Source organism: Sceloporus undulatus, chromosome 1 (genome assembly GCF_019175285.1).
Source record: "Sceloporus undulatus isolate JIND9_A2432 ecotype Alabama chromosome 1, SceUnd_v1.1, whole genome shotgun sequence".
Classification (NCBI taxonomy): Eukaryota; Metazoa; Chordata; class Lepidosauria; order Squamata; family Phrynosomatidae; genus Sceloporus; species Sceloporus undulatus.
In genome coordinates, this window is record NC_056522.1 from 368,936,683 (window position 1) to 368,962,993 (window position 26,311).

The window sequence follows — 26,311 nt, forward strand, 5'->3', positions numbered from 1 at the left end:
GCCAACACAGGAGAGATGTGGTCGGAGCGGTGGGTGGAAGTGATAATGCGTGCAGCTGAATGCTGGACAGAGATATAAGGACGGAGGTGAGAAAAGGAAGCCCACCAGGAGGACATTACAGTATCAAGTCGTGAGATCATCGGGCATGGACCAGGATTTGGCAGTAGAGGCGGAGAGTATGCGGATTTTGGCAATATTGTATAGAAAGAATCTACAAGCCTTGGCTGTGGTCTGGATCTGAGGGATACAGACAGAGAAGAGTCAAAGATAAAACCAAGACTGCGGGCTTGCTGGACTGGTGAATAGAAATATATACGGATTCTGGGAGGTGTAATCCCAAAAACACTAACTTTTCCAAGTTTAACTATTGAGGAGCACACATATCTCCAACTGCTACCATTTGATTTTTCGGTACGCATGATTATTGACCACCCTGCCAAATATGCACATGGGAGGCGCATTTGCTTTGCTCTTCCATCCAATGTGTATATATGCCATTCTTATGCCAGTAAATGCCCCTGTTACATTTCTACATTAGACAAACAGAAAACAGTCTCTATGGCAAGAAGATAAAATGGAACAAATCTGGCTATTAGAAATGGCAAATTAGAAATGGCCTTTCCAACTTAGTACCAACCCAGATCTAGAGATATTTGTCCCCTCATCTGTCTATCTTCCCCGCCTATCTTTCTGCCTATTTTTTTTTTGTTAATGTCTTTATGTTTTTAATGTTTTTACTATTACTGTTTAACTCTGTTTGTTTTAGTACTAGGAATGGGGGGGTAGGTCTAGGGTTTCAGGGTTTGATTTTTTTAACTCTATTGTAACTGATATGTTGTACTCTTGTAGACCGGCCGGAATCTTGTGATGGCAGGCTAGAATAAATTATATTATTTATATTATATTATTATTATTATTATATTAATATTATTTATCATACCAAAAACTAGTTGCACAACAATTCAATTTCATGGACACAGAAAAAGGATTTACAAGTCACAGTTCTTGAACAAGGGGAAATTATAAAGGAAGGACTAGAAAGAGAAACAGTTGAATTGAATTATATTTAATTCAAATTCTAATCCCTTAGTAGATGTATGAACAAAGACAATGGCATACCAACTATATTATACATGGATCTCTCACTACTACACTATAACAACAGGAATCTTTCAGAGAGAATTTTGGATTACCAACTTTTGGTAGAATAGATTTATTGCTTTCACACATCAACGTTAACTGACCCAAATAAATATCTGAAAGACCTCTATCACCTTGCTCACCGCCTTTTGAACTTTAGGGCAAGGGACATGATTTGCATCTCTCTGACTCCTATTACGTTCTATTCCCATTCCCACAAATGTATAAATATACTTTCTAACCTGAGGTTTTAATACACCTGTACTTACACTTGAAGAAGAGCGGAGTTATATCCATGAAAGCCCATGCTAAAAATTGAAAAAATCAGTTAGTTTCAAGGTGCTGCTACCAAAAACAAAGTGTGTCTGAGTTAATTTTGTTCCTAGCATACATCATTACAGTTAAATCTTCTTAGCCACCTGTTTGCCCCGATTTTAGATACAAACACATCCTCAGGGAACAAGATTTTTTATGCACCTCAGGCCTGTTTTTATTATTTTAGTATTGAGCTTCCTTTGATGATCTATTGAGCATAAAGCGTTCATGGGGATGTCGGTTGGCTTGGTGGTTAGACCCACTTCTGATTAACAGAAGATCGGAAGGTTGGCGTTTGTAGTCCATGTCTGCTGATGGGTTGACCCCATGTCACAGTCCCAGATTCTGCAACCTAGCAGTCTGAAAGCATACAAATGCAAGTAGATAAATGGTACCACTTCGGTGGGAAGGTAGGTAAAGCATTCAGTGTAATCATGCTGGCCACAGACCTCCGGAGTTAGCTTCAGACAACACTGGACTCTTTTGGCTTAGAAACCGAGAGTAGCGATGAGCACTACCCCCACAAGTCTTTTATGACTAGACATTCATGTCAAGCGACTACCTTTACCTTTATCTTTTTCATGGGTTAAAACTCACTTTGGGAAAAACTCACTTTGGAAAATAGCCCCCAATATCCTCTACAGAACCTAATGGAGGATATTTAAACACAGCATCCAATTTCTTTTTAAAAATAAAAACAATCATAATCATTTCTCTGAAACATCCGTATTTATTCAGAAATATCTATCAGCTCAGAAGCTAACTCTAGTGACACTCTGCATGTTTGCAAGCTACATTTTGAGCAAGTCCAACACATTTGATCATAATTAACCAGCAGTGCTGTTTTAAATTGACTGTCAAATCACAGAATTTCTATGTTATGCTGCATTTTCCCCTAGTCCCAGGTATCTCTAGTGAGAGCAGAACCCTGAAAAGCTAGGCGGGGGGAACCAATTACAAGCAATACCTTTCCAGTGTGGCCTTTGTTAATTGGGGTGGAAGAATGAATGTGGCATACAGAAGAGAAGGAATTTACATGCAACAAAATAAGCTTAGCCCTATCATATGAAAGATTCCAAACTCTTGTAAGTCAGAATTACTTTGTCATGGCACAGTGAGGTGAGGTGTGCGCGATCGGGGAGAACTGGTGCACAGCAGGTAGTCTGCCAGGGACAATGCAGAGAATAACCGTAACAGCTTTTCAAATCCTTGGGCCCAAAGCAGGAGCAAGAACCAATGCAGTGCTGACCTTACATTGACTTCTCCAGCCTTCCTGTCTATGAGCATTCCCTGCATACCTTTGTCTTTTTGTCTCTCTCCAAAAACACTGCTCTCAAACTAATTGCTGATTTTCTGTCCCCTATATATGATTCCCACAGCCTTCAAACTAATTCTCAATCCATTCCCTAAAAGCACATCCTTTAAAACCATCCAAAGTTACAACTTTGCTTGGCTTTTTTTTTCCAACAGTAATTCCTTCAACTCTATCACTCCTTTGCTCCTTTGACACTGAAAGGGAGGCCTGCTTTCAAATGGCTCTTCCTTTCCTCCTTACTGCCCATACATCTGGTATCCCTTGTCGAAAGTATGGTGCCATTTCAATTATATCTAATCCCTTCTTAAAACTTTGTTTCGTAAAAGCTCTGACATGACCTTTTACTCACATTCATCTTTGTTATCTTTTGCCACACTTCCTTCTTGTTTTGTAAGATCCTTTGAGGCAATAGACTTGTCTTCGTTTGTTCTTACATAATTTAAAGTACTGTGCGGACTAATGACTAATATAACACAAAAAGACTAGTATATTATCCAGCACTGAGTTAATAGATATCATAGGAACATTATGGAAAACATGAAAAGTGGCCTTATATTGGTCCAATCTAGTCCAATATCAGGCACATTGGGGGAGGAAGAGAATTAGCCCTTTGAGTAATATCTTGATTATTCACCAGCATGATCATTCAACAGTACCCAGAATGCAACTTAGACCACTCAGCAAAACTTTCCCTCTTTTTAGCGATATAGCCTTCTGTAGCATGATTTTCATGGGGAATAGCAGCCCTGCAAAAACCATGGCTTAAGATGAAATAATATTGAGACCCCCAGCTAAATCTATCTTTGGCCCAAACGCACAAACTCCATGCAGATTATAAAATTTGAGATTATTCCTAAGAACTTGAATTTTTCATCAGACCTGTGCACTCAAATTATCACCTTGTTACAGGTAGACGTATGTAAGACACATCTGATGTATCTTCAGTATCCAAGATGAGATTAGTTAAAGAAAACAACAAGGAGGTCTGTTGGATTTCAACAAAACGGCAATTATTTACCTGAATTTGGGACATGAATGCACTTTAGATCATTGACCATGCACTCTTACTCTTTCAGTGTTTATTTGGACACTTGCCTTACATTCCAGAGACGTAAACTAACAAGGGCTCAGAGGGGGGGCCTTTTGGTGGTGGTGTTTGGGAAACATTACTCCCACAAGAAGCCTGACATTCAGACTTTTATGAGAAAGGTTGAAATATATGCTTTTTTAAAAAAAATATTACTTATTCAGAAAGCTGTTATGTAATTACTATGGTTTGTCCTGATCTAAAGGGACTATGATGGATTTCAGCAATAACAAAATTAATTTTTGTTTTTATGCAGTGGGTTTTGATTACGTGTTGTATCCCTTTGCCGATTGTAAAATACTCTTTGTTCAAAATGTTGTTCAACTAATTTTTTCGCAACATATTGGTTTTCCAAACCAGACGATAATGGAGAATTGGACTGTACAGATAGGCGAGCAAGAGATGTTTCCTTCTCTGACCAAAAGGAATAAAGGAACATATGCATATGCAGCGCGGAAAGAATTCACCTGCTTAATCTTCATCTTTCGTTGACAGCTGTAAATGAAGGAGGATCACTTCCTCTTCCAAATCATATGTAATAATCCTCTATTGTCACTGACTGCAGGTGTATCTTCCAACTTGTAAGTCTAAAAGCATTAAATATACCTTTTAATGTAAACATTTCTATACATTATTCTCATAGCAGACACACCCAAAAGGATTTTAAAACCATTTCCCCACTACATGACAAACTACATAAATAACTCAGCCAAAAAACCAATTTAAAATAATTCATTAAATTCCTCTTCCTGCCAAGTCAGTGACTATAAGTGAAACTTCATAGTATGAAGTATCCATTAAAGTGCAGGAAAAAAATTTACACTTTCATCTCAAAAAGGCCACATAACCATATTGTTAATCATAAACAATACAGTATACTTTTAACAATATATATATTGACTATTTTTAAAAATACCCATAATGTACGTATAAAATTAAATGAGGGAAATAGAAAAGCGAAGAGTGCGAGAAGAAGAGGCGGAGGAAGAAAAGAGGTGGCTCCGATCTTCCTTTCAGCAGTTAAATATGCTTATAATTATTCAAGCCTCACTCTCTTAACTTAAAATGTTTTCTTCTTTCAGTAACCTATTCTATTAGTCAAAAGTGATCAAGGCCCCAAAAGCCAGATCATAAACAATACAGTAGTCCTCGGGTTACGAAATTAATTCGTTCCGCCGCGGAGAGTTCTAAACCCGATACATTTCGCAACCCGAAAAGGCTTTTCCGAAGCGCGGTAGCGGCTGGAAAGCCCGCTAGCCGCGCATTTGGAATTTCGCGCCGATATTTTTTTTGTAAACCCGGAAAAAAATAATCGTTAACCCGGAACAGTTTTTTTATAATCTCAACTTTTTCGTATCCGTCAAATTTTGATAACAGCGATCAATTGAGTTATCCAGGGTGTACACTGTATGCTCATACTGAAAAGTTTAAACATCAATTAAGATGTCTTTTCCACATGCATACAATAAATAATAGCATATCTCTTTGCAACTATTATCAAGATTAGTAAATATTCAATACGCGAATCCAGCTGTTATGCAATGCTCCAATGAAAGGGTCCTGGTGGTTGCTTGTTAAATGCTGTATGCCGCCACTCATCACAAACCACAGGTTGTAGTTCAATACCAAAAAAACAGCGGGCTAGGATCGATGGAGCCTGGCAATCCTCTGAGTGTCGCTAAATGATAACCACGCTTGTTCTCAGGGCATTAGGCTTACCATATTGGAGCTGATTAGGGGGTGCTGAAGTGCACTGATAAGAGGTATAGAAATGACTTGCTATTGCTATTGCTTATTCTGTTCAATTTTTTTTTATCATTCTGTTCTTTAAAAGTTAGACAAATTCATGGGAGCATAAGGATTTATCAATGACAATAAATTGAACAGATACATATTAACATCAGAGATAATAAATGTATGTGTTTTTGAGCAGGAGGCGCTGTAGCACTCATGTCCTATTCTTGGACTCCCACTGAAGCATCTGTTGACTTATTGGAACAAGACACTCAGTAAATGGGCCTTTTCTGCTCTAACACTAGCTCTTATACTATCACATTAGGTATTCTGCTTCCTATCTCGAATGCAAGGAATGCTAATTACTAAACAATACTGCATTGATAGACTACATTTAAAATGTTCACTCAATAATGTACACTTGCAAGTATTGTATGCAGCCAGGTATGACAGTTCAGCATGTGGCTTGTAGCCGTTTGACTGTTGGGGCTCGACTCGTGAGACCAGGGTTCCATTTCCAGCTCATGACCTGAAACCCACTGGGTGACCCCGGCAAGTCACGGCCCTAGCCTCGGGGGAAGGCAATAACAAACCTCCTCTGAACAATTTGCCAGAGAAAACCCATATTGGTGTGCCTTTAGGATCACCATAACACAACCAGAGGATTGACGGGACTGTCCTGCCAAATCAGTTCATTTCGAGGATAGGAGTCGGCAGAAGTAGCAAGTAAGTCTTTCTCCAAACAAAACTCAACTCCTTCACTTTGATTCCTGTGGTCATTTCCACATGTGACACCTCCTTTTCATCTCCTGATTGTTCTCCTTGCAGCCTTTTATGTCACAAAACTAATTATCCAAGAGTAACCCCAGGCCTTTGAATCAAGGATCCAATGAACCAGAAAAGGAGGAAGAAAGAAAGAAAGAAAATTACAAGTTTTAAATTTTGGAGGATCTAGGTGTTCATTGCTACCAAGTGTGAAGAAGAAGCTTTTTCTTTCATCTGCCAGATCTTTAAACTCCTCATCTGATTATTTATGCAACAACATTTAAGCCCAAAATTTCAGTTACTGATGTAATTATACCAGGAAAGGAAGGCCTTGAAGTGGTGTGAAATCATAGAACTGACCCACACAAAATGTCAATGCTGCCACCTGGAGCTGGTTTCTACTTGACCAAAAACAGGCAAACAGGAGTACTTTGGGAGAGCCTTGTTTATTCCTGTGTGGCAGTGCCACAAAGCAGGCACACAGATAGCAAGAGGCCAAATAAGCCTCTTGAGAGAGATTCTACAGCCTAGCTGTGAGATGAAGGTACTACCAGAACACTCTTCCTGTGGTCTTGATAGGCAGCAAGAAAAGGTAAACCCAAGAAGAGACTTCCCCAGTAATCTTAATCTGTGGGCTAGCTTTATACAGCAGAAGTAATTGCTTCAAAAACCTAGACCTCAGTTATAAAGGGCAAAGCCATGGCTCATTCAAACATCAAGCTGGTCTGCTCCTCCTACAGAGAAGGGATGCCACAATAAGTCATTCTGATACATGGTAGCAGAAATGCGACTGATGCATCTCCTAAAGCTCCTGCAATACAATGTGAGGTTTTCTAACTATGCAACTCTTGCTTGAACACAGACAACACACAGAGAACACCGATGAAGAACATTTTGCTAGTTCAGTAAACCGTTTTAGTTAACAGATACACCTGGTATCAAGTATGACTTGTGTATTGTATTCAAAAGATGCTCTGAAAAATTTGAACTCAGGGAGACAACTGCCTTTAAAACCATAATGAATCCACCATAGTTAGACAATCCTCTTACACTGCCACAGGCTATGTCAAAGAAATCTTTGGGGACCCATAAATCCTCTCTATGCATCAATGCTCATCTTAAGGACAAAAGAAGAAACAACAAAATCTGTGAGTTTGTGGTTTTTGTGTTTTTTTTGTACTGGATTTCTGCTTGCTACACTGCAATTGACAGAGGATGTTAACTATAGTTAAGCAAGTGTGTGAAAATGAAAGTACTGAAGTCTCCCAACTAATTCTTAGTGTCTTTGTAGTAAACGGCTTTGCTGAATTTTAGGCTCATAAAGAAGAAAATTTACAGAGTGGGGAGAATGAATGACACAAATCACAGAGGTTGCCCAGCTAACTATTGAAGGAGAAATGCGAGGTTATCTCAATTGGATTTTTTACCTAGCTTACCAGCAAGATGTTTGTGATTCAGCCGATGATTACTGCTTTTGAACTTATTTGATATGTATTTTAGGACACTATTAATTTAGCAAAGCAATTCTTGGGGCATCTCCAATGTGAATTATGTAGCCAGATTCCAAATAAGCTTGGCACTTCCATTCATAACAAACATTCTTTTCCTTCTGGTACATCCCAATATTCCTTAAGTCAGCCATCTGCTTGACAGCTGATTCAAAGATCTTGACTGACATGTATCCTCTAACCACCGAACTGCATGCTTTTCCCTGGAATATAACCTTGCCTGCTTCTGTTTGATGCAGTGCCCATGACAAATACAATACAGAACATTGGCAATTACACATGCACAGAAACAGATTTCCACACTTCTTCCATTCTTTATGCACAGTGCACAAAGGGATCCAGTAACATGAATTGACTCACCCTACAACAAACAACAAAAAGATGCTGAAGCAATTTTTGTCCCATATTATCTCACAAAAATACAGGCAAAAGCATGTGTGGTTTCCAGTTTACATGAGTTTAAACTAGAACTTATGAATAAAAGGATACCAGTATTTGGATACAAGTTGGTGGAGAGGCATGTCTTGCATACATCACTTCCTCTCTACATTTTATGTGAAGAATATATTTAAGGTTTATGATATGAGAATATAGAAGAAACTCTGGAGGTTAAATTTTTGATGTCCCATGTTTCAAACCATCAGGGCCACATAATCAGAAACTTTCCCTGAGCAATAAAAGAATCTCTACCCATTAACTCTGACCACTGGCCCCCCTGAGGTAAGAAGGTCTTGAAAGACATCCTGGCCAGACTGGGATTCTGTTTAGACATCAATGATACCCATTGTGGCAGAACCTTGGATCTGAGCTAGGGCTCCTGCTTAGATTTCAGCTCTTAACACCTAAAGTAGAGTGGAGTCACCGATTTATTCACATTCTAGAAAAGCTCTCTTTCACTCCAACTCCACGGCGGCATAGTCTCTGTGGAGAGATCCTTGTTTTAAAAAATACATGTATGAAGCAAGCTAATGCATACATAACAGTGAGGAGCAACCCATGAACAAATTAAGATATGTCTAGATGAAGGGTAACTCCTATTGACATGGTTCTACATTGTGCTTAACGGTTGACCTTGGAGTGTGCAGAAAATTTCTTTAAGCACATGTGGAAGCACAGTATTGCTGATTACTCCCTCCATCTGCCTTCTTCATTAATCACATCAAAGAATATATATCAAAGAATTACAGATCATAGAACTAGGGAAGGGACTGCAAGGGTGACCTAGTCAAAGACCCTGTCCTGCCAGGAAGCACAGCTAAATTGCTCACTATCATATTTTGATGGGGAAGGAATTAGTTGGTACAAGAGTAAATACCTCCTACGGAGTAATGCTTTCTTCAGCTGAACTCTGTTATACCAAATATGTTCATATTGCAGCATTAAGTAAAAGGATGGACTATACAAATTACAGTGGCCCTATTATACGCTGGGGTTTGGTTCCAAGATCCCCTCCCCCCCCCGTATAACAAATCCATGTATGCTCAAGTACCATTACAATATAATGACATAGCAAAATGGTTGTCCTTATAAAAAATGGAAAATCAAGGTTTGTATTTGAAATTTATACTTTTTTAACATTTTCAAAACGTGTACCTTGAATTTGTGTATAAAAAATCCGTGTATAAGAAGGGCCAACTGTAGGAATGTACGCAGAGTTTCAGCCTTTTGTGAAACAACAATCAGTAAATAAGTAATAGTATCCATCTGAAAAATATTTTATCTCAATATCACTTATGTTTAAGTTAGGACTGTCTGGACATTCACTCATGTTTAAGATTAGGGCTGTCCTCTCCCAGCACAGTGACTTCAAGGTAGACTGAAACTAGGAGCAATTATATGATCAGAGAGATAGAAATGAAATCTAGGAAACTACTTTATATGATTCAGGTTAGACTCATAGAGTTGCAAGAGACCCCAAGGGTCCTCCAGTCCAACCCCTGCCAAGACAGGATACACAATCAAAGCTCTCCCAAAAGATGGCTATCCAGCCTCTGTTTAAAACCTTCAGCACACTCCGAGGCAGCATATTCCACTATCAAACAGTCTGACTGTATGGAAGTTCATCCTGAGATTTAGGTAGAATCTCTTTTCCTGTATCTGAATTCATGCTCCTAGTTCTACATCTTGGAGCCATGGAAAGCAAGGCCTGTTCCCTCTTCAATAGACATCCTTTCAATAATTTAAACATCATGCCTCTTGACCTTTTTTCATCAGGCTAAAACATTCCCAGCTCCCTAAACCATTCCTCATAGAGCATGGCTTCCAGACTTTCACCATTTTGTCGAATCTTGGTCCCGACATGTCCGACTTCTCAACATCCTTCTTGAACGTGGTGCCGAGAACTGGATATATTATTCCAGGTGAGGCCTGACCAAAGCAGTACAGTGGACTTCCTTCCCTTGATCTAGACACTATACTCCCTGTTGATGCAACCAAGAATCATGTGGCTTCTTGGCTGCCGCTATCACATTGCGGACTCTGTTCGCTTGTGGTCAACTAAGACTTCTAGATCCTTTTCTAGTCCAGCAAGCCCGTGTATCTAACCCAGCGATGCCATGTCTTAACCTTCTGCATGTAAAGCAGGTGCCATGCCACTGAGCCCTCCTCAGATTGACTGAGCTGAAAGAGGAGAGATGAGGAGAGGGTATATAAAGTCTACTCTCATTTCTCTTCCTCAAATGCAAAGGCTAATATCTGAACTGGCTCCCTGTTTCAACGATGTGGGTTTTAAGCGTTCTTTTTTTTTAAAGTAAATGTTAGGTGTGAAACAAGTTCCTATTAATTCAGTCACACTTCTGCTTATGACCTTTCAGAATCTAAAGCTTGAAGGAAAAAAAATATTGTGCTCAGGAAGCTTACTCAAAAGGTTGTTTTGAAAACTCCGATGATAAATGCCATTTATGTGGGGTTTTTGGAGAACATCAATCATGTTTTTATGGATTTGTGAAATACAGTTGTAATTATAGCTCCTGAAAATAATTCAGCTGTCACGTTTACCTCGTCAAAGTATAACACTGTCAATTACTTGATGTGCACTGACCTAAGTACACATTTCAAAGCACGATTTGCAGTTATGCTCCTTCATTTTAAACAATGCTCAAATGAATGTGCCTCCACTACCAATTCCACGCATTTACCATCCTCAATGAAATGAGGCTGCACTATCCATATCCCATCCAATCATTTAGAATCTGCAAAGTATTTGCTCAGTGGGCTACAAACTTTCAAGCCATCTGAATTCCATAAGTTTGCCAGTAAGTTTTAACTTTCAAGTGGCTCCCAAATGGTTAGAAAGCCTAAACTTGCTTTGGAAGCTTACAAAAGGATTTCACAAATTCATGGAAAACAGAAACTATACAATAGTAGGTTAATCAAAAGATTGGTCATTTAGATGAGAGTTTTCAATTTGTGTTCGTAGAAAAGCCTGGACTTTGCTCTGAATCAAGCAATCATGATAAATATTACCAGGATAGTATATAGAGGTCTTGTAGTACCTTTGGCTAACGAAACAAAAGGGGTTGGCAGCAATGAGCTGAGGAACTTACGTCTGTTCCATGACATCAATTCATGAGGAAATAGCTTACATGTAGTGTACGAAAGCTCATGCTGCAACCTCTTTCTTTCAGTTAGTCTCAAAGGTACTAGAATCCCACCTCCAATCACATAGGGTAGGGGGGCGGGAGGAAATAAAAATAATTATTATTTTTTATTTGAAGTTCTCTTGCATACTTATTCTACAGACTAACATGATTATATCTTTGAATTCTACTACAGGATGAGTCTATGAATGGCTGCAACCCATGATGGCTACGTGGAACTCACATTCCGATGTAGCATGCCCTTAGAATTGCGGGGTTATGTACTTCCTCCATGTGAGTCCTGTTCCACGCTGTACTGAGTAGCTCTACACACACCCCCATCCACAGACATAGCTTCCAACCACATGTCTAGCAACCCACAATTCCACCCTAACAGTACATCAGCACATCCTGTAAATTGAATGACACAAGACCCTTCTGATCACATAACGTAAAAAGGGTACATTTTCGTGTTTCATTAACACAACCATTGTTGTTGTGTGCCTCCCAGTCTCATTTTGTACTTATGGCGACTCTAAGGTGAGCATATCATAAGTTTTCTTGGCAACTTTCTCACAAGGGAGTTTGCTGTCTTACAAGCATGGGGAGATTTAAATGTTAAATCAATGAAGTCACATTTAAATCAGCAGCAAACTTAATTGATTTTATTTATTATTATTATTACATTATGCTTTTCTTTTAATATGGGAACACGGTGGCTAACAAGAAGATTAAAACAAGATAGAGCTAAAAACCTGATGAGAAAAAAAGTTAAAGCACAATAAAAGCTATCTATTAACACACATGGATTTTAAAAGATATTAGAACCATTTAAAAAACTAACAAAAAGATACAGTTAGGTGCACAAACACCCTTCTACCGACAAATGATCCTCAATAGTTGTTTAAATAAATATCTTTACTGTCAGTGAAAGGAGTGCAGAGAAGGAGCCAGTCTAGCCTCCCGTGCAAGGAGTCTCAGGCTCATTTACACACGGGCTTATAAAAGTACGCGCAGGGCTGTGTACTAGGGTTAAGGCAGGGCGGTGCTTCTGCACCGCCCTAACCTCAGTGCGCGCTGTGCGCGCACATAATGGCAGTAGCCATTCCACATGGCCGCCATCATCGATACGTCACGGCCACGCCGCCTCCAAATGATGGCGGCGTGGTTGTGACGTATTGGGGTCGCGGCAGGGCGCCTAGGGCTCCCTTTCCGCAACCCCGGAAGGAGCTCCGAAACCGAGCTCCTTCCTGGTTTGGTCCGCTGGGTGCAGCCTTCGACGGGTGCGCCAGCGGACCAAAGGAGAAAGGGGCCAAATGGCCCCTTTCTCTTCTCCCCGCCGCCCCAGGGTGTCCTTGGGGCTTGAAGCCCCAAGGACACCCCTTTCCAGGCTGTGGGGAAGGGGCCTTTTGCCGCTTCCCCGCAGCCCGGAAAGTGGCGGTCGGGGCTTCAGCGGCTGTCACTCTGGCCACTGAGGCTCCGATCCGGCGGGGAAAGGTGCGCCTACAGGCCGCCCCAAGGGCGGTCTGTAACACGTCTCAGTTCCACAGACTGAGGCTACCACCAAAAATCCCTCTCCAATTTCAACACTAGAAAGACCTGTGATGGTTGTGGGATTAAGGCTGCATCTGCATTGCCAAAATATCCACTATGACACACCTTTACTGTCCCGGCTCAATGCTATGGAATTCTGGGAATTGTGGCTTGTTGTGGCACCAAAGCTCTCGACAGAGAGGGTAAATGTCTCAAAAAACTACTTCCCAGATACAATACCATTAAGTCATGGCAGTTTAAAGTGGTTTTTCTGCCGTGCACAACCGCGTAGCGAAGATTAAAACATAAAATCTAATCCCAAAGAGATTTTCAAAATATGGTAGGTATCCTGGAGAGAAGTGACCAGTGGGGTCCCACAGAGCTCTGTCCTGGGCCCAGTGCTATACAACATCTTTATCAATGACTTGGATGACAGAATTGGGGGCATACTTATCAAATTTGCAGACACCAAATTAGGAGGAACAGCTAATACTCCAGAGGACAAGATGAAAATTCAAAATGACCTGAATAGACTAGAAAGCTGGGCCAAAGCTAACAAAATTAAATTCAACATGGAGAAATGTAAGGTACTGCACTTAGGGCGGAAAAATGAAATGCACAGATATAGGATGAGGGACACCTGGCTGAATGAGACTACATGTGAAAGGGAGACCACAAGTTGAACATCAGTCAACAGTGTGATGTGGCAGCTAAAAAGCCACTGCAATTTTAGGCTGCATCAATAAAAGTATAGTGTCTATCTAGATCAAGAGAAGTAATAGTGCCACTGTACTGCTTTGGAACTGGAATTTGTGTCCAGTTCTGGGCACCACAATTCAAAAAGGACATTCAGAAACTGGAAGTGCCAAGGAGGGCAGCCAAAATAGTGAAAGGTCTGGAAACCATGCCCTGAGGAACAACTAGGAAGCTGGAGATGTTTAGCCTGGAGAAGAAAGGTTAAGAGTGATATGAGAGCCCTGTTTAAATATTTGAAGGGATGTCATATTGAGGAGGGGAGCAAGCTTGTTTTCTGCGCTCCAGAGACAGGACCCGGAAGAATGGTGCAAGCAACAGGAAAAGAGATTCCACCTCAACATTAGGAGGAACTTCCTGACAGTAAGGACTATTCGACAGTGGGAACACACTCCCCAGAGTGTAGTGGAGTCCCCTCCTTGGAGGTTTTTAAGCAGAGGATGGATGGCCATCTGTCAGGGATGCTTTGACTGAGAGTTCTGCATGGCAGGGTTTGGACTGGATGGCCCTCTGGTCTCTTCCAACTCTACAATTCTATGATTCTATGCCTGTTATTGCAATAGAAAGTTTGCAGGTCGGATTCGGTACACTGCATACTGTACATGTGCACACGGGCTCTCAGTAAGTTCAACAGAGTGGACTGCAGTGGACAACTGTAGAGGGTCCACTTTTATGCCTTAGGACACTCCAGGGGCTACATGGAGTGCTGAAAATAAAACAAAATGCCAAAGGGGCGGAAATCCACTTGGTTTAAAACAATGTTGATGTTAAGTGATACAGGGAATCTTGCCAAATATTAAAGGTTTTACTGTTGCACCTGGAGGCTATTCATCTCTGATTGGCATTCCTACTATGACAGTGGGCCCCTCACATTTGCTGTGGTTAGGAACCCCCCCCCCCCCATGAAAGCGGAAAACCCACAAACACTATGTTTTTTACCTGAGAGAACACCTATCTAGGAATCTCTAGCTCCTCCAGTGCAACTCATGGTCAACATCCATCTGGAGTTGGCCGTAGAATCAAATTGGAGTCCTACAAATGTCTAGAAATGTTTTCTCTAGGAAACTCTAGTTTTCCATCTTTGAGACTAACTGAAATAAAGAAGTGGGCAGCATGGAGCTTTCATATTAGTCTACAGATGCATACTGAAGTCTACAAAAAGCTCATGCTGCCAACTCTTTATTTCAGTTAGTCTCAAAGGTGCTACAAGAGCTCCTACATACTGATCTGCAGACTAACACGGCTATATCTTGGAATTCTAGGTCTTCCACGCAACTCGTTGTCAATTTCTGGCAGAGTTAAGTGGAGAACTAGAGATCCCTAGAGATAACATGTTACTCATATCCGTGAATAAGCAATTGTAAAAGTCAAATCCGTAAATGTGGAGGGGTGACTGTATAGTGGAGTACCAAATCTTTTGGCCTCACCTAGTCGCAGAGTAGTGCCTTCTCCCCAATAAGCCCTCCACTCTTGAAATCCACCACTGGCAATTGACCTTGAAGATAGTGGGCTAGAGAACTACCTCCAAGCCCATATTTAGATACAGCCTTCATACCACTACCACCCTGACCCTCTTGTTCATTGCATCACAACCCCAGATAAGTAGAAGTCGGTGGAGGCTGTTTGCTTCATAGCTTGCCAGGCCTGTCCTATGAAGGATGACTTTCTAAAAAGGAAAAACAATCCTCTTGGCAGCACAAGAGAGCAAGCAACACTGGTTTGTATCCCAAGTCAAATGTGGGGGGAATACCCTTCCCTTTAACTTGACCTACCTTTTCCTAAGGAGATTCACCAATTAACCACCCGATGACTTCTTTCACAGTGCGCCGAAAATCATGCATTCTGCCGCAACTAGAAGAGCTGGAGCATAAACAGGGCAAGGCCCACACAAAGGAAGTCATGGGAGAAAAGCAAGGGAATATGGTGATCATGGAAGTACCATCTGAAATTCTAATTCTCCTATTAATTTTAAAATATTGATGTTTAGCTCTGGGCTGGAATACTGAGTGATTAAATTGGACTTCATAAAAAAAACTTTTTTGCATGCAATAAAATTAAATACCAGTAACAAGAGAAGTTTGGTAAATGCAAAAACGCAATGTTGTAGTTTTGGTACCTGCCCCACTTATAGACAGACACACAAACAGGGAAAGTACTCCAGTATGGCTCAAAAGTGCATTGACCTTGCCCAAATGTATGCACTTTGATCAGAGACGAATAGGAGAAAGTAAGAGACACCTTGATGGAAGCACTGCTGTCATAATCAATAAGCAGTTTGCAATCAAGGGGTGGGATTATGCTAATAAGAACATTAATGCTCAAGACTAAGACAGAGGAGCAATCTAAGACATTTGAGGGTCAATTCTTAGCTCCCTATGAAACAATAAAGTCCCTTCCTACTTTGTAACACTCCTGGGGAAGTAAATAAAATAAACACTGTTTTAAGAAGGTGTGAAGGCTAAGGGGTTGCACTGATCTCCAGGAAACTTTGGGAACTGCACCCTCCCAAAGAGCCCCCAAACACTCTTGGGGGTTTGTGCAGACATTTTCTGCATGGTTTTCCCTGGGGCATATTAGAACCAGAAGAGAACCTTTTTTTTCTTTTTTCTTTAACAAGAAGAAGTGACCAAGAAGCCCAAGAGCTCCGGCACTTTGTTCACCCTTGTTAAGGCAAAAGCACCACAATGAAAGGTTTCAGAAGTGGAAACAGCATTTTTTCCCATTTATATGAAGAACAGTTTTATAGGGAAGGGGTCTTTGGGGCCATAGAAAAGGCCCAGATGTCTATGAACTATAGGAACTATAGGATTTTCCATGCCTGGGTAGGGGCAGGAAAGAAGAAAAGGGTAGCCACACAACAATGCATCAAAGACAGTGGGCCCTTGGTAACGTGGGGGATCCGTTCCAGACCCCCCCCCCCACATATGCCAAAATCCGCGGATGCTCAAGTCTCATTGTGTCCCCAAGTGGCGCGCGGGGGCAAAAGTCCCTCTCCTCCCCCCCCCTCCTCCTTTCCCTCCCTCCCTCCTCCCCCCATCTACCTACCCTCCCTCCCCCTCCCCGCTTACCTCCTCCATTGGCAACGCCGCCGCCTCCCACATCCTCGACGCTGCCACGGTTCAAGGGCCGGCTGCAGCTTGAGCCCCAGAGGCCTCCGGCGCCCCGGCCCTTCCTCTGCGGCAGCGGGGAGGATGGGGCCAAGGCTCGTCCTCCCGCCGCTGCCGTGAAGAAGGGCTGGCTGCGGTTTAAGGCCGGGGACAGCTTGGAGGCCCAAGGCCCCAGGTTGCCCCCGGCCCTTCTTCCACAGCGGCAGGGAGGAGGATGGGGCCAGACACGTCCCCTCACCACCACCGCAGTTTAAGGGCCGGGGGCAGGTTGGAGGCCAGAGGCCTCCAGGCTGCAGCTGGCCCTTTCTCCGCGGCAGCGGCGAGGGGACGAGGCCAGCTTCATCCTCCTCGCCCGCCGCCGCAGTTCAAGGGCCGGGGGCAGCTTGGAGGCCCAGAGGCCTCAGGCTGCCCCCGGCCCTTCTTCCGCGCGGCGGCGAGGACAGGGCCTAGCTCCATCCTCCTCACCGCCGCCGCAGTTCAAGGGCCGCAGGCAGCTTGGAGCCCAAGGCCTCCAGGCTGCAGCCGACCCTTTAGGTGGCAGTGGTGGCAGTGGCGGCAAGGAAGATGAAGCCAAGCTTTGTCCTCCTCGTGCCCACTGCCGCCGTCAAGGGCCGGGTGCAGCCTGGAGGCCTCTTGGCCTCCATGAGCAGCACCTGGCCCTTGAACCGTGGCGGCGGCGGAGAAGGCAGCCGTGTGGTGATGGAGCAGGTAAGGGGGGGGATGGGGGGGGAGGGAGGGTAGGTAGTAGGTAGGTAGGAGGGGGAGGGGGGAGGGGAGGGACTTTTGTCCCCAATGGTGGTCCGCATGCACACACGTCGCCATTGGGGACAATTTCCCCGGATTTGCCATGCGCGTATGCTCAAATCCGTGCATGGCAAATCCACATATAAGGAGGGCCGACTGTATACATTTATTTTCTCCCCAGATTCCAAAGGCTGTACTTATACTCTCTGTTTCCACTCCTCTGATCAGTGAAACACAAGACTGCAATATTTTAAAAGGTCAGACAAAAGAATGGGGGTGTATTTAAAGAGTAACGTGTATACTTTCAATCTGATGTTTACTTTCCCATGATGTTTTGGATTGATTTAACTTCCTTTGATAAAGGAAAGACAGCCATAGTTAGATGGAAACTGTTAAACTGCAGGGAGGATGTTAAAACAGAGAGGTTTATCAAACGGAGATTTTTGGAGCTTTTGCAGGTCAATCCGATGTGACTGTGCTTTCAATGATGGGGGCATTCATGTCGTAACGTGAATGTGTTATCAGACCCATTCCTTCTATGGGAGCTCCTTGTGAGGTGCTTCTGCAGTGATTCCAAGTGACCCCTCATTTGGTAAACCCGAAAGAAAAGTGACTTCACAGAATTCGCTTCCAGGCTCACTCGATTGCACTGCGAATTGGTCTGGTGTGGAAACCACTCCGATGTCACCCCCCTTGGCCCCCTGCGTCCTGCCCTGTCATTCCCCCTCCTCCCTTCATGCCATCTTGCCCCCTCTGCCACCCTGCAACCCATCCCATCATCCCCTGCCTTCTCTGCTTCCCAATCCTGGCCCCAGCGACCCCCAGCAAGCTATCCCATTATCCCCTGCCTTTTACTGCACCAGATCCTGGCCCTAGGGACCCCCAGAGAGCTATCACATCATCCCCTGCCTTCCCTGTCTCCCAACCTGGCCCCAGGGACCCCCAGCGACCTACCCCATCATCCTCTGCCTTTTCCTGCATCCCAATCCTGGCCCCAGGGACCCCCCAGCGACCTATCCCATCATCCTCTGCCTTCTCTTGCATCGTAATCCTGGCCCCAGCAACCCCCAGCGACTTATCCCATCATCCTCTGCCTTCTCCTGCATCCCAATCCTGGCCGCAGCAACCCCCAGTGACCTATCCCATCATTCCCTGACTGCTTCTTCACCCCATGAAGGATGACAGCTAAGGAGGGGGCAGCATCCAGAGCCCCACTGAGCATGTGCAAGGGTGCCGATTCAAATTGTTGAAGCCTCCGGTGTGGTAATACAATGTGCACTCACTCCGCTTTGCTTGAATCCGCATCACGTGACTTGCTTGGAATAGAACTGACTTTGCTTCCCCCTCAATTCGGAAGGATGATGGAAAGGCAACCAGGTGTGGTAAAACATCACGTTTTAATGTGAATTTGCATTGCTAGATAGGAGTGACTCTGGATCTGGTGTGAAAAAACATCACGCTTTGCATTGCTAGAACAGGAGTGACTGCGGATCTGAGCTGCAAACCCCCCCCCCCCCCCACGTGTGATAAGGTCCAGAATAAAAAATGCTTGATGAGATATTATTTGCTCTGCCAGTGAGGATAATGGCACTGGTAGAGGTGAAGAAATCTAAAGGGCAACTGAGAGGAAAGAAGAAAAAAGGTAGTACTGTAGTAGCTGGAAGTGAAGTTTACTAACTGCATTACCAGATTCTCAAATACCTGATTTCCAAGAAGTGGGTTTCTATGGAGCCAAGGCAGTATGGGAAGGGGAGACTTGGACAATCGCCTCTCCCAAGCAACTGATCAAACAATTTCTATACTACTGTCTGATTCTGTGGGCCTCCTTCTGCCTGAAAGCCAAGCACTGGAGCACCAGATGGCACAGAGCTAGCATGATTTCTCCTTCTGTGACTATCACTGCCTCACTTCATGAGCCTGCAGAACTGAGACCATTGGGATAACCCTTTTATGCTAGTATATTGCCCCATAGGATCCTGGCCAAAAGTTTTCCTTTTGGGAAGAGAGAATAGAAGATAAACTCAGTGTACCCTACCACTTCTGTAATCATCGCTTTTACATGCACTTTTGATACTGTGTATTAGATATGTTTCTGCCTTCTGATACTATAGTCTTAATTACAATGATTAAGCTGTCCCAGAGACCTGACAGGGAGATATTTTTCTCCTTGTTCTAGAACTAGAATGTGGAATAACACAACAAAATTCATTGACAGTAGGGTCAGCATGATAAACAACTTCAGACAATAATTATTTACCAGCTGTCAACCAAGTCAAGAAATCTTAAGTCAATTGACTGATTTAACCAAGACAAATTTCTGTGTGACAGAATACAAAGCATAATTCTGAAAAAAAGTAACGCTCTCTGGAATCTTCTCCATACCTGCACCACAAAGGCCAGAGGGCCGTCGCCCCGTGTGCATCCAGTCTCTCTTCATCTGCTGCAGGAGCCTCAGAGCTGTCATTGAGACTTCATGGTTCTTATCGCCAAACTCCAGCATGTGTGCAAAGCGAGGAATATATAAACATGGATCTGCAGCAAAACAAGAGCCAGTTATTTCTGAACATGACCTTTAACTTCCCAGATGTACATCTTAAACAAAAAAGCCTTCTCTGATGTCTGACTTCACTGAGAGAAAACAGTTTATTCCACTGCTGTTTCTCCAGCTTTAGATGTTGAGTTTTATTCAGTGATGTAGACATAAGAAGGCCTTCAGTTTATGGGAAAGTCTTTGCTTTAGCAGAGGCCTTCTTCACCAGTGGAAGGGGATAGAAGCAATTTCCCCCTCTTTCTTCTGCAGCTATACCACTCCTTACACTATTCTAGAGGTTGCCTACAAACCTCTAAGGCAGAGGTTCCCAACCTGTGCTCCGAGGAGTCTTTAGGGCTCTGCATGCACTTCCCAGGTATTCTGCGGCCATGTTACTAGTCTTATTTGAAATTAAAGACTAAAAATATATTCTTAAATATATTCATAAATACTGTCTGTAAGACATGAGGTAGGCCTCTTAGGGGCTCTGCCATAGAAATAAGAGCTCCGTGAGATAAAAAGGTTGGGAAACCCTGTTCTAAGGAAAGGGTTCAGGGAATACAAGGCTTTGCAGGGGAGGAGAAGTAATCCAAAATGATATCTCCTTCGGTTTCCATTAGAGGATGCCTCCACTAGATCCCAAATGGGACACCACCCCATTATTAATGGTGGTGATAGTAGTAAAAAAAAAACCTCTTGAAAAGAAACTGGCCTCAAGATAATCATCACAACAGAAGTTATGGCAGGGGCAGCTGGAGGAGCACAAATTAGTGGAAACCTCTGGTAACTTAGAAGATGGGTTATAGCAATGCTATGTATATATCTACATACTCTGGATCATGCAGACAAGCAACTCCCTAAAAACTGACACATGCACAATTCATGTTCTCCATATCTGCTTATGATATCACCATACTTCACTACTGTTAACAATTCCACATTGCAAGTTACAAGTGCTGGTAGTTACTTTGCTTCTAACATAACAGATATAACTAAGAAGAGGAGTTGAGAATTTGTGCCCTCACCATTGTTGGGCTGCAATTCCTATCAGCCATAACCAACATGTTTATGGTGGGGAGTGATGGGAAATGCATCACAGCATCGTGAGGGTCACATGTTTCTGCTCCTAGACTTAATAAGAAGTTTGTTGTTGTTGTTGTTTTTGTTTACCTTCAAGACATTTCTAATTTATGGCATCCCTAAGGCGAATATATCACAGGGTTTTCTTGGCAAGATTTGCCCAGAGGGAGTTTGTCATTGCCTTCCTGAGGCTGGGAGAGTGTGATTTTCCCAAGGTCACTTAATATGGGATTTTCCCAATGTCATTTAATCCACAGCCAAGCAGGGCTCTCCCAGAGTCTTAGTCCAGTATTCAAACCAGTACTCACATTGCCTCTTTATATAGTAAGTAAGTAAGTAAAAGTTTATTTATATACCTCCTTTATAAGACCAAGGCGGTTTCCAACATACATACAACAATACAGCAATATAAAAACATCAAAACATAGCATTAAAAACCTTTTACAATAAAACAATAAGCACCACAATTCGTGCCAGCTTGATATGCTGACGAAGGGGGCGAGGAGAGAATACTTTAGGGGTCAGGGAGTCAGGGGTAAGCTTGCTCGAACAAGAATGTTTTTAACCCCTTCCTAAACTGGGTAAGGGAGGCGGCTGAGCGGAGCTCAAAGGGCAGTGTGTTCCAGAGGCTGGGGGCCAAGATGGAAAAGGCCCTCTTAGTGGTGGCAACTAATCTGGCCTCTGGAACCCTTAACAATTGCTGCCCAGTTGATCTGAGTGTGCGGGGCGGATTGTACGGGGAGAGGCGGTCATCTAAGTACCCTGGGCCCAAGGCATTTAGGGCTTTATAGGTAACAACCAACACCTTGTATTGCTCCCGGAAGCGAATAGGCAGCCAATGCAGGTCTTTTAAGACTGGTGTTATATGGCTGGTTCTAGGTGTACAGTTGGCCCTTCTTATACACGGATTTTTTATACACAGATTCAAGCATACATGGTTTGAAAATGTTCCAAAAAAGTATAAATTTACCTTGATTTTTCATTTTTTATTAGGGACATCATTTTGCTATGTCATTATACTTAATGGGACTTGAGCATACACGGATTTTGTTATACACGGGGGATCTTGGAACCAAACCCCAGCGTATAACAAGGATCCACTGTATTAGTAACCAGCCTTGCTGCCATGTTCTGTACTAATTGTAGCTTCCGGGTATGGTACAAGGGTTGCCCCATGTAGAGCGCATTGCAGAAGTCCAAGCGAGAGGTTACCAGAGCATGTACCACCATTTCTAGGTCAGCCCAGCCCAGGTAGGGACACAGTTGGTGTATCAGCCGAAGCTGATAACAGGTGCTCCTGACTGTCGCACTCACCTGAGATGTAAGGTGAAGCGACGAGTCATGGAGCACCCCCAAACTGCGTATCGAGTCCTTCACAGGAAGCGTGATCCCGTTTAGGACAGGTGGAACCACCGCCATTCCTGGACCGGGGGAACCTATCACGAGTACTTCCGTTTTCTCTGGATTCAGGCTGAGTCTGTTTTCCCTCATCCAGCCCATTACCGACTCCAGACAGGCCACGAGAGGAGAGATGCCATCCCCGGTCACTGCATCAGTCGGAGACATAGAGAAGACTATTTGGGTGTCATCAGCGTACTGATAACCCCGCGCGCCCATGTCTCCGGATGATCTCTCCCAGCGGTTTCATGTAAATGTTGAAAAGCATGGGAGACAGAATGGCTCCTTGAGGGACCCCAGATGTAAGGGCCCTCCTGTCGGAGCACACGTCCCCCAGCTGCACCATCTGGAACCTCCCAGAGAGGTAGGATCGGAACCACTGGAGCGCAGTGCCCCTGATTCCCAACTCTGCCAGGCGCTCCAGAAGGATACCATGGTCAATGGTATCGAAAGCCACTGAGATGTCTAAGAGCACTAACAGGGACACGCTCCCCCTGTCCCTGCCCAGACGGAGATCATCGACCAAGGCGACCATAGCAGTCTCAACCCCGTAACCCGCCCGAAAGCCGGTTTGAAATGGGTCTAGATAATCCGTTTCATCCAAGAAGCTGGATTGCAACCGCCCTCTCGATCACCTTCCCTAAAAATGGCAATAGCGAAACTGGCCGATAATTGTTATGCATCAGGGGGTCAAAGGATGGCTTTTTGAGCAGACGTTTTACTGTGGCCAATTTTAAACTCAATGGAAATTGCTCATCCCTCAGAGATGTATTAATAATCCGGTGTAACATTTGAATTACTACCGGTCCCCCCTGAGCCGCTAGCCATGAGGGACAGGGATCGAGGGAGCAGGGTGTCTTCCTAACACTTCTAAGGATCTTGTCCACATCCTCGGTACTCACTGACTCAAAATGATCCAGTATAACCGAGACCACGAAGGCTCTGGACACCTCTATTCTGGTTTCTGCTCTAACGCTGGCATCGAGACCTTCCCTTATCCGAGAGGTTTTATCCGCGAAGAAGTTGTTAAATTGGTCACAGCAGGCCTTAGTTGGTTCAAGGATCGGGTTCGGGGCAGGAGGGAGCTAAGTTAGTTCCCTCACCACCCTGAACAACTCTGCTGGACGCGACTCCGCAGACGCGATACGTGCGCCAAAGAACTATTCCTTTGCCGCATCTATCGCCTCTCCATAGTCATCAAAAAGACGGTCTAGGAGAGCCTTGTCGGATAAGCGCTGGTGTTTCCGCCAGACACGCTCTAGCCGTCGCAGCACCCGCTTCCTTGCCCGGAGATCTTCCGTGTACCAAGGCTTCTTTTTGGAAGCAGGCCTGAGAGGACGCTTGGGAGCGATACTGTGTATAGCCCTGGAGAGATCAGTGTCCCAGATGTTAGTCAGGGCATCAACAGAATCGCCGTCATTTCCAACCATATACCCCTCTATGGCTTTCTGGAACCTTCTGGGTTCCATCAGCCTTCGAGGGTGGACCATTCGAATAGGTCCGCCACCCCCGGGAGGGATCTGGGTAGATGCCTTGATTTTTGCCTCTACCAGAAAATGATCCATCCATGACAGGGGGGAAATATTAGATATTTCCGCCCACGGAATTTCCATGTCCGAACAAAAGACCATATCAAGTGTATTACCTGCGGAATGCGTAGGCCCCAGCACCAGTTGTGACAGGCTCATGGATGTCATGGTATCCATGAATTCCCGAGCCGCACCGGGTGGAATATAGTTGGCCGCAAGGGAGATGTTGAAGTCTCCCAGGACCAAAAGCCTGGGGGACTCCAGCATCAGCTCCGAGACCAACTGTGTCAGCTCATTAAGGGAGTCTGTTAGCGCACGGGGTGGCCGATAGACCAACAGAATCCCTAGATTGTCTCTGGCCTTCAGGGTCAAGTAAATACACTCGATATAGGAGGTTTGATGGACATGGTTTCTGGTCAGAGACAAGGTGTTCTTATGCACCAAGGCAACACCCCCCCCACCCACCTAACCTGGTCTGTATGATGGTATGTAGCAAAAAAAACAACAAAAAACCCACAAAAATCCCTTGGTTGAATTCTAAATACACTTGTCCCTCTGCATTCTCTAGGGTTAGGGGCACAGGACCCCCGTGAATGTAGAAAAACACAAACAATAAGAACACTACATTTTTACCTGAGATAACACCTCTCTAGGAATCTCTAGGTCTTCCAGTGCAACTCTGTGGTCAACATCTGCCAGACATTGACCACAGAATTGTGCTGGAGAAGCTACAAATGCTTAGTGGAGTGTTCTCTCTAGGAATCTCTAGGTTCTTCAGTGCTACTTTTAGTGAGACATTTAGCCTTCTCTGTCAGAGAGCTCTGGTGCCACAATAAACTACAATTCCCAGGATTCCCTAGCACTGAGCCAGGGCAGTTAAAGCGGTCTCCAACTAGATTATTTCTGCAATGTGTTTTCCACCTTACTTAAAGACAAATAAATAGTTAGGTCAATATCATCTTCTGGCCTGACAAACCTATTTTGCCAGGATCAGCCACATGGAGAGAAGGGGGTCCATTCCTCTGGCAATCAAGGAGTGGTCACATTTTCCGCCCTCTCCCACCAACAAATAAGACCAGTAACATGGAAGTGCAACAGGTCCCTGCTTCTGATCAATATACTCTCACTGGCGGAGAGGAGGTGGTGGAAATATCTGCCCATGCTGCCTTATTTCCATACAGCTGGTGCCCAGTAAAGTAAGTCTGGGGACAGTTATGATCATGACAGAAGTGCTACAGTTGTGACTATGTAGGGACCATGAATAGAGAGCCATTACAAATGCATAACTCCAGGTTATGCATTTGTAAGTCTGATCCCTCATCTTCAAGTCCATCTACATGTGCATACATTTTTGGACCAATGCCAGGTACTGATGCAGAGGTTAATTTTTCCTCTACGTCTCCCTTGTCAGGGAAGATGAATCTGGGCACATTAAGAGAACCAGCACCAAAAGACAAAATGGCTTGTGTTGTAGCCCAGGCTTTCAGAAAGATAATGTTATCTGAGTGCTCATGCATTGAGAGGACATCCACAGTGCCTCCATGATGAGATTTCTTTAGTCCCCAAAGCAAAGATTATTTGGGGAGATATTCATATATGCCAAGTCTAGTATGCCTTTAGATAATAATGTAGCTATGCAAATGTACTTAAGATCGTAATGTCCATGGGACTTAGCCTCCTTATTTTATCCAGCTGAAAGTATATCCGAGGCCTTTTTGGAATTACACACAACCTCTAGTGCAATGTGCTTTCAGAAGCTAGAAGTGAAAGATTTTTGCATTGATCTGCTGCACAGTAAGACCATGGCACACCATTAGTTATTTGTTTTCTCAAGGGTACCTAAATGGAAAGCAGGATTTTAGTATTACTGAACAATACAAGGAAACACAATCTCTTGACAGTTATGAACCATAACATGGCGTGCAATAACTAGGGCTGTAAAATGTATTGCCAGAAGATTGAGGAAACAGGAAAAAGTGGTCAGGGTGTGCTAAAGGGCAGCCCCATCTGGAAAATGGAAGTGATAGCGAACAATAATGTTCTCATAAAGACAGAACATTCTGGCTTACCATTTTTGATATTAATTGTTCCTCTCCCTCAAAGAAGAGGACACCTTTTAAAAACAACCAATAAAGAATTGAAAATGCTGCCTTTCTCAGTTGTTTAAGCTGTTTCAGAAGTTGAATGTTTCATCC

The 26,311-nt window shown here is 43.6% G+C and overlaps 1 protein-coding gene across 1 annotated transcript in view; it reads right to left on the bottom strand.

Annotated features, from left to right (window-relative positions):
- The window catches only part of BRF1 (BRF1 RNA polymerase III transcription initiation factor subunit), a 359,625-nt gene that overhangs the window by 144,986 nt on the left and 188,328 nt on the right, over positions 1-26,311 (bottom strand). Inside the window, 4 exon segments of the mRNA XM_042446801.1 lie at positions 9,180-9,212; positions 15,529-15,579; positions 15,885-15,894; positions 19,962-20,111. Of these exon segments, the coding sequence (XP_042302735.1) occupies positions 9,180-9,212; positions 15,529-15,579; positions 15,885-15,894; positions 19,962-20,111 (244 nt within the window).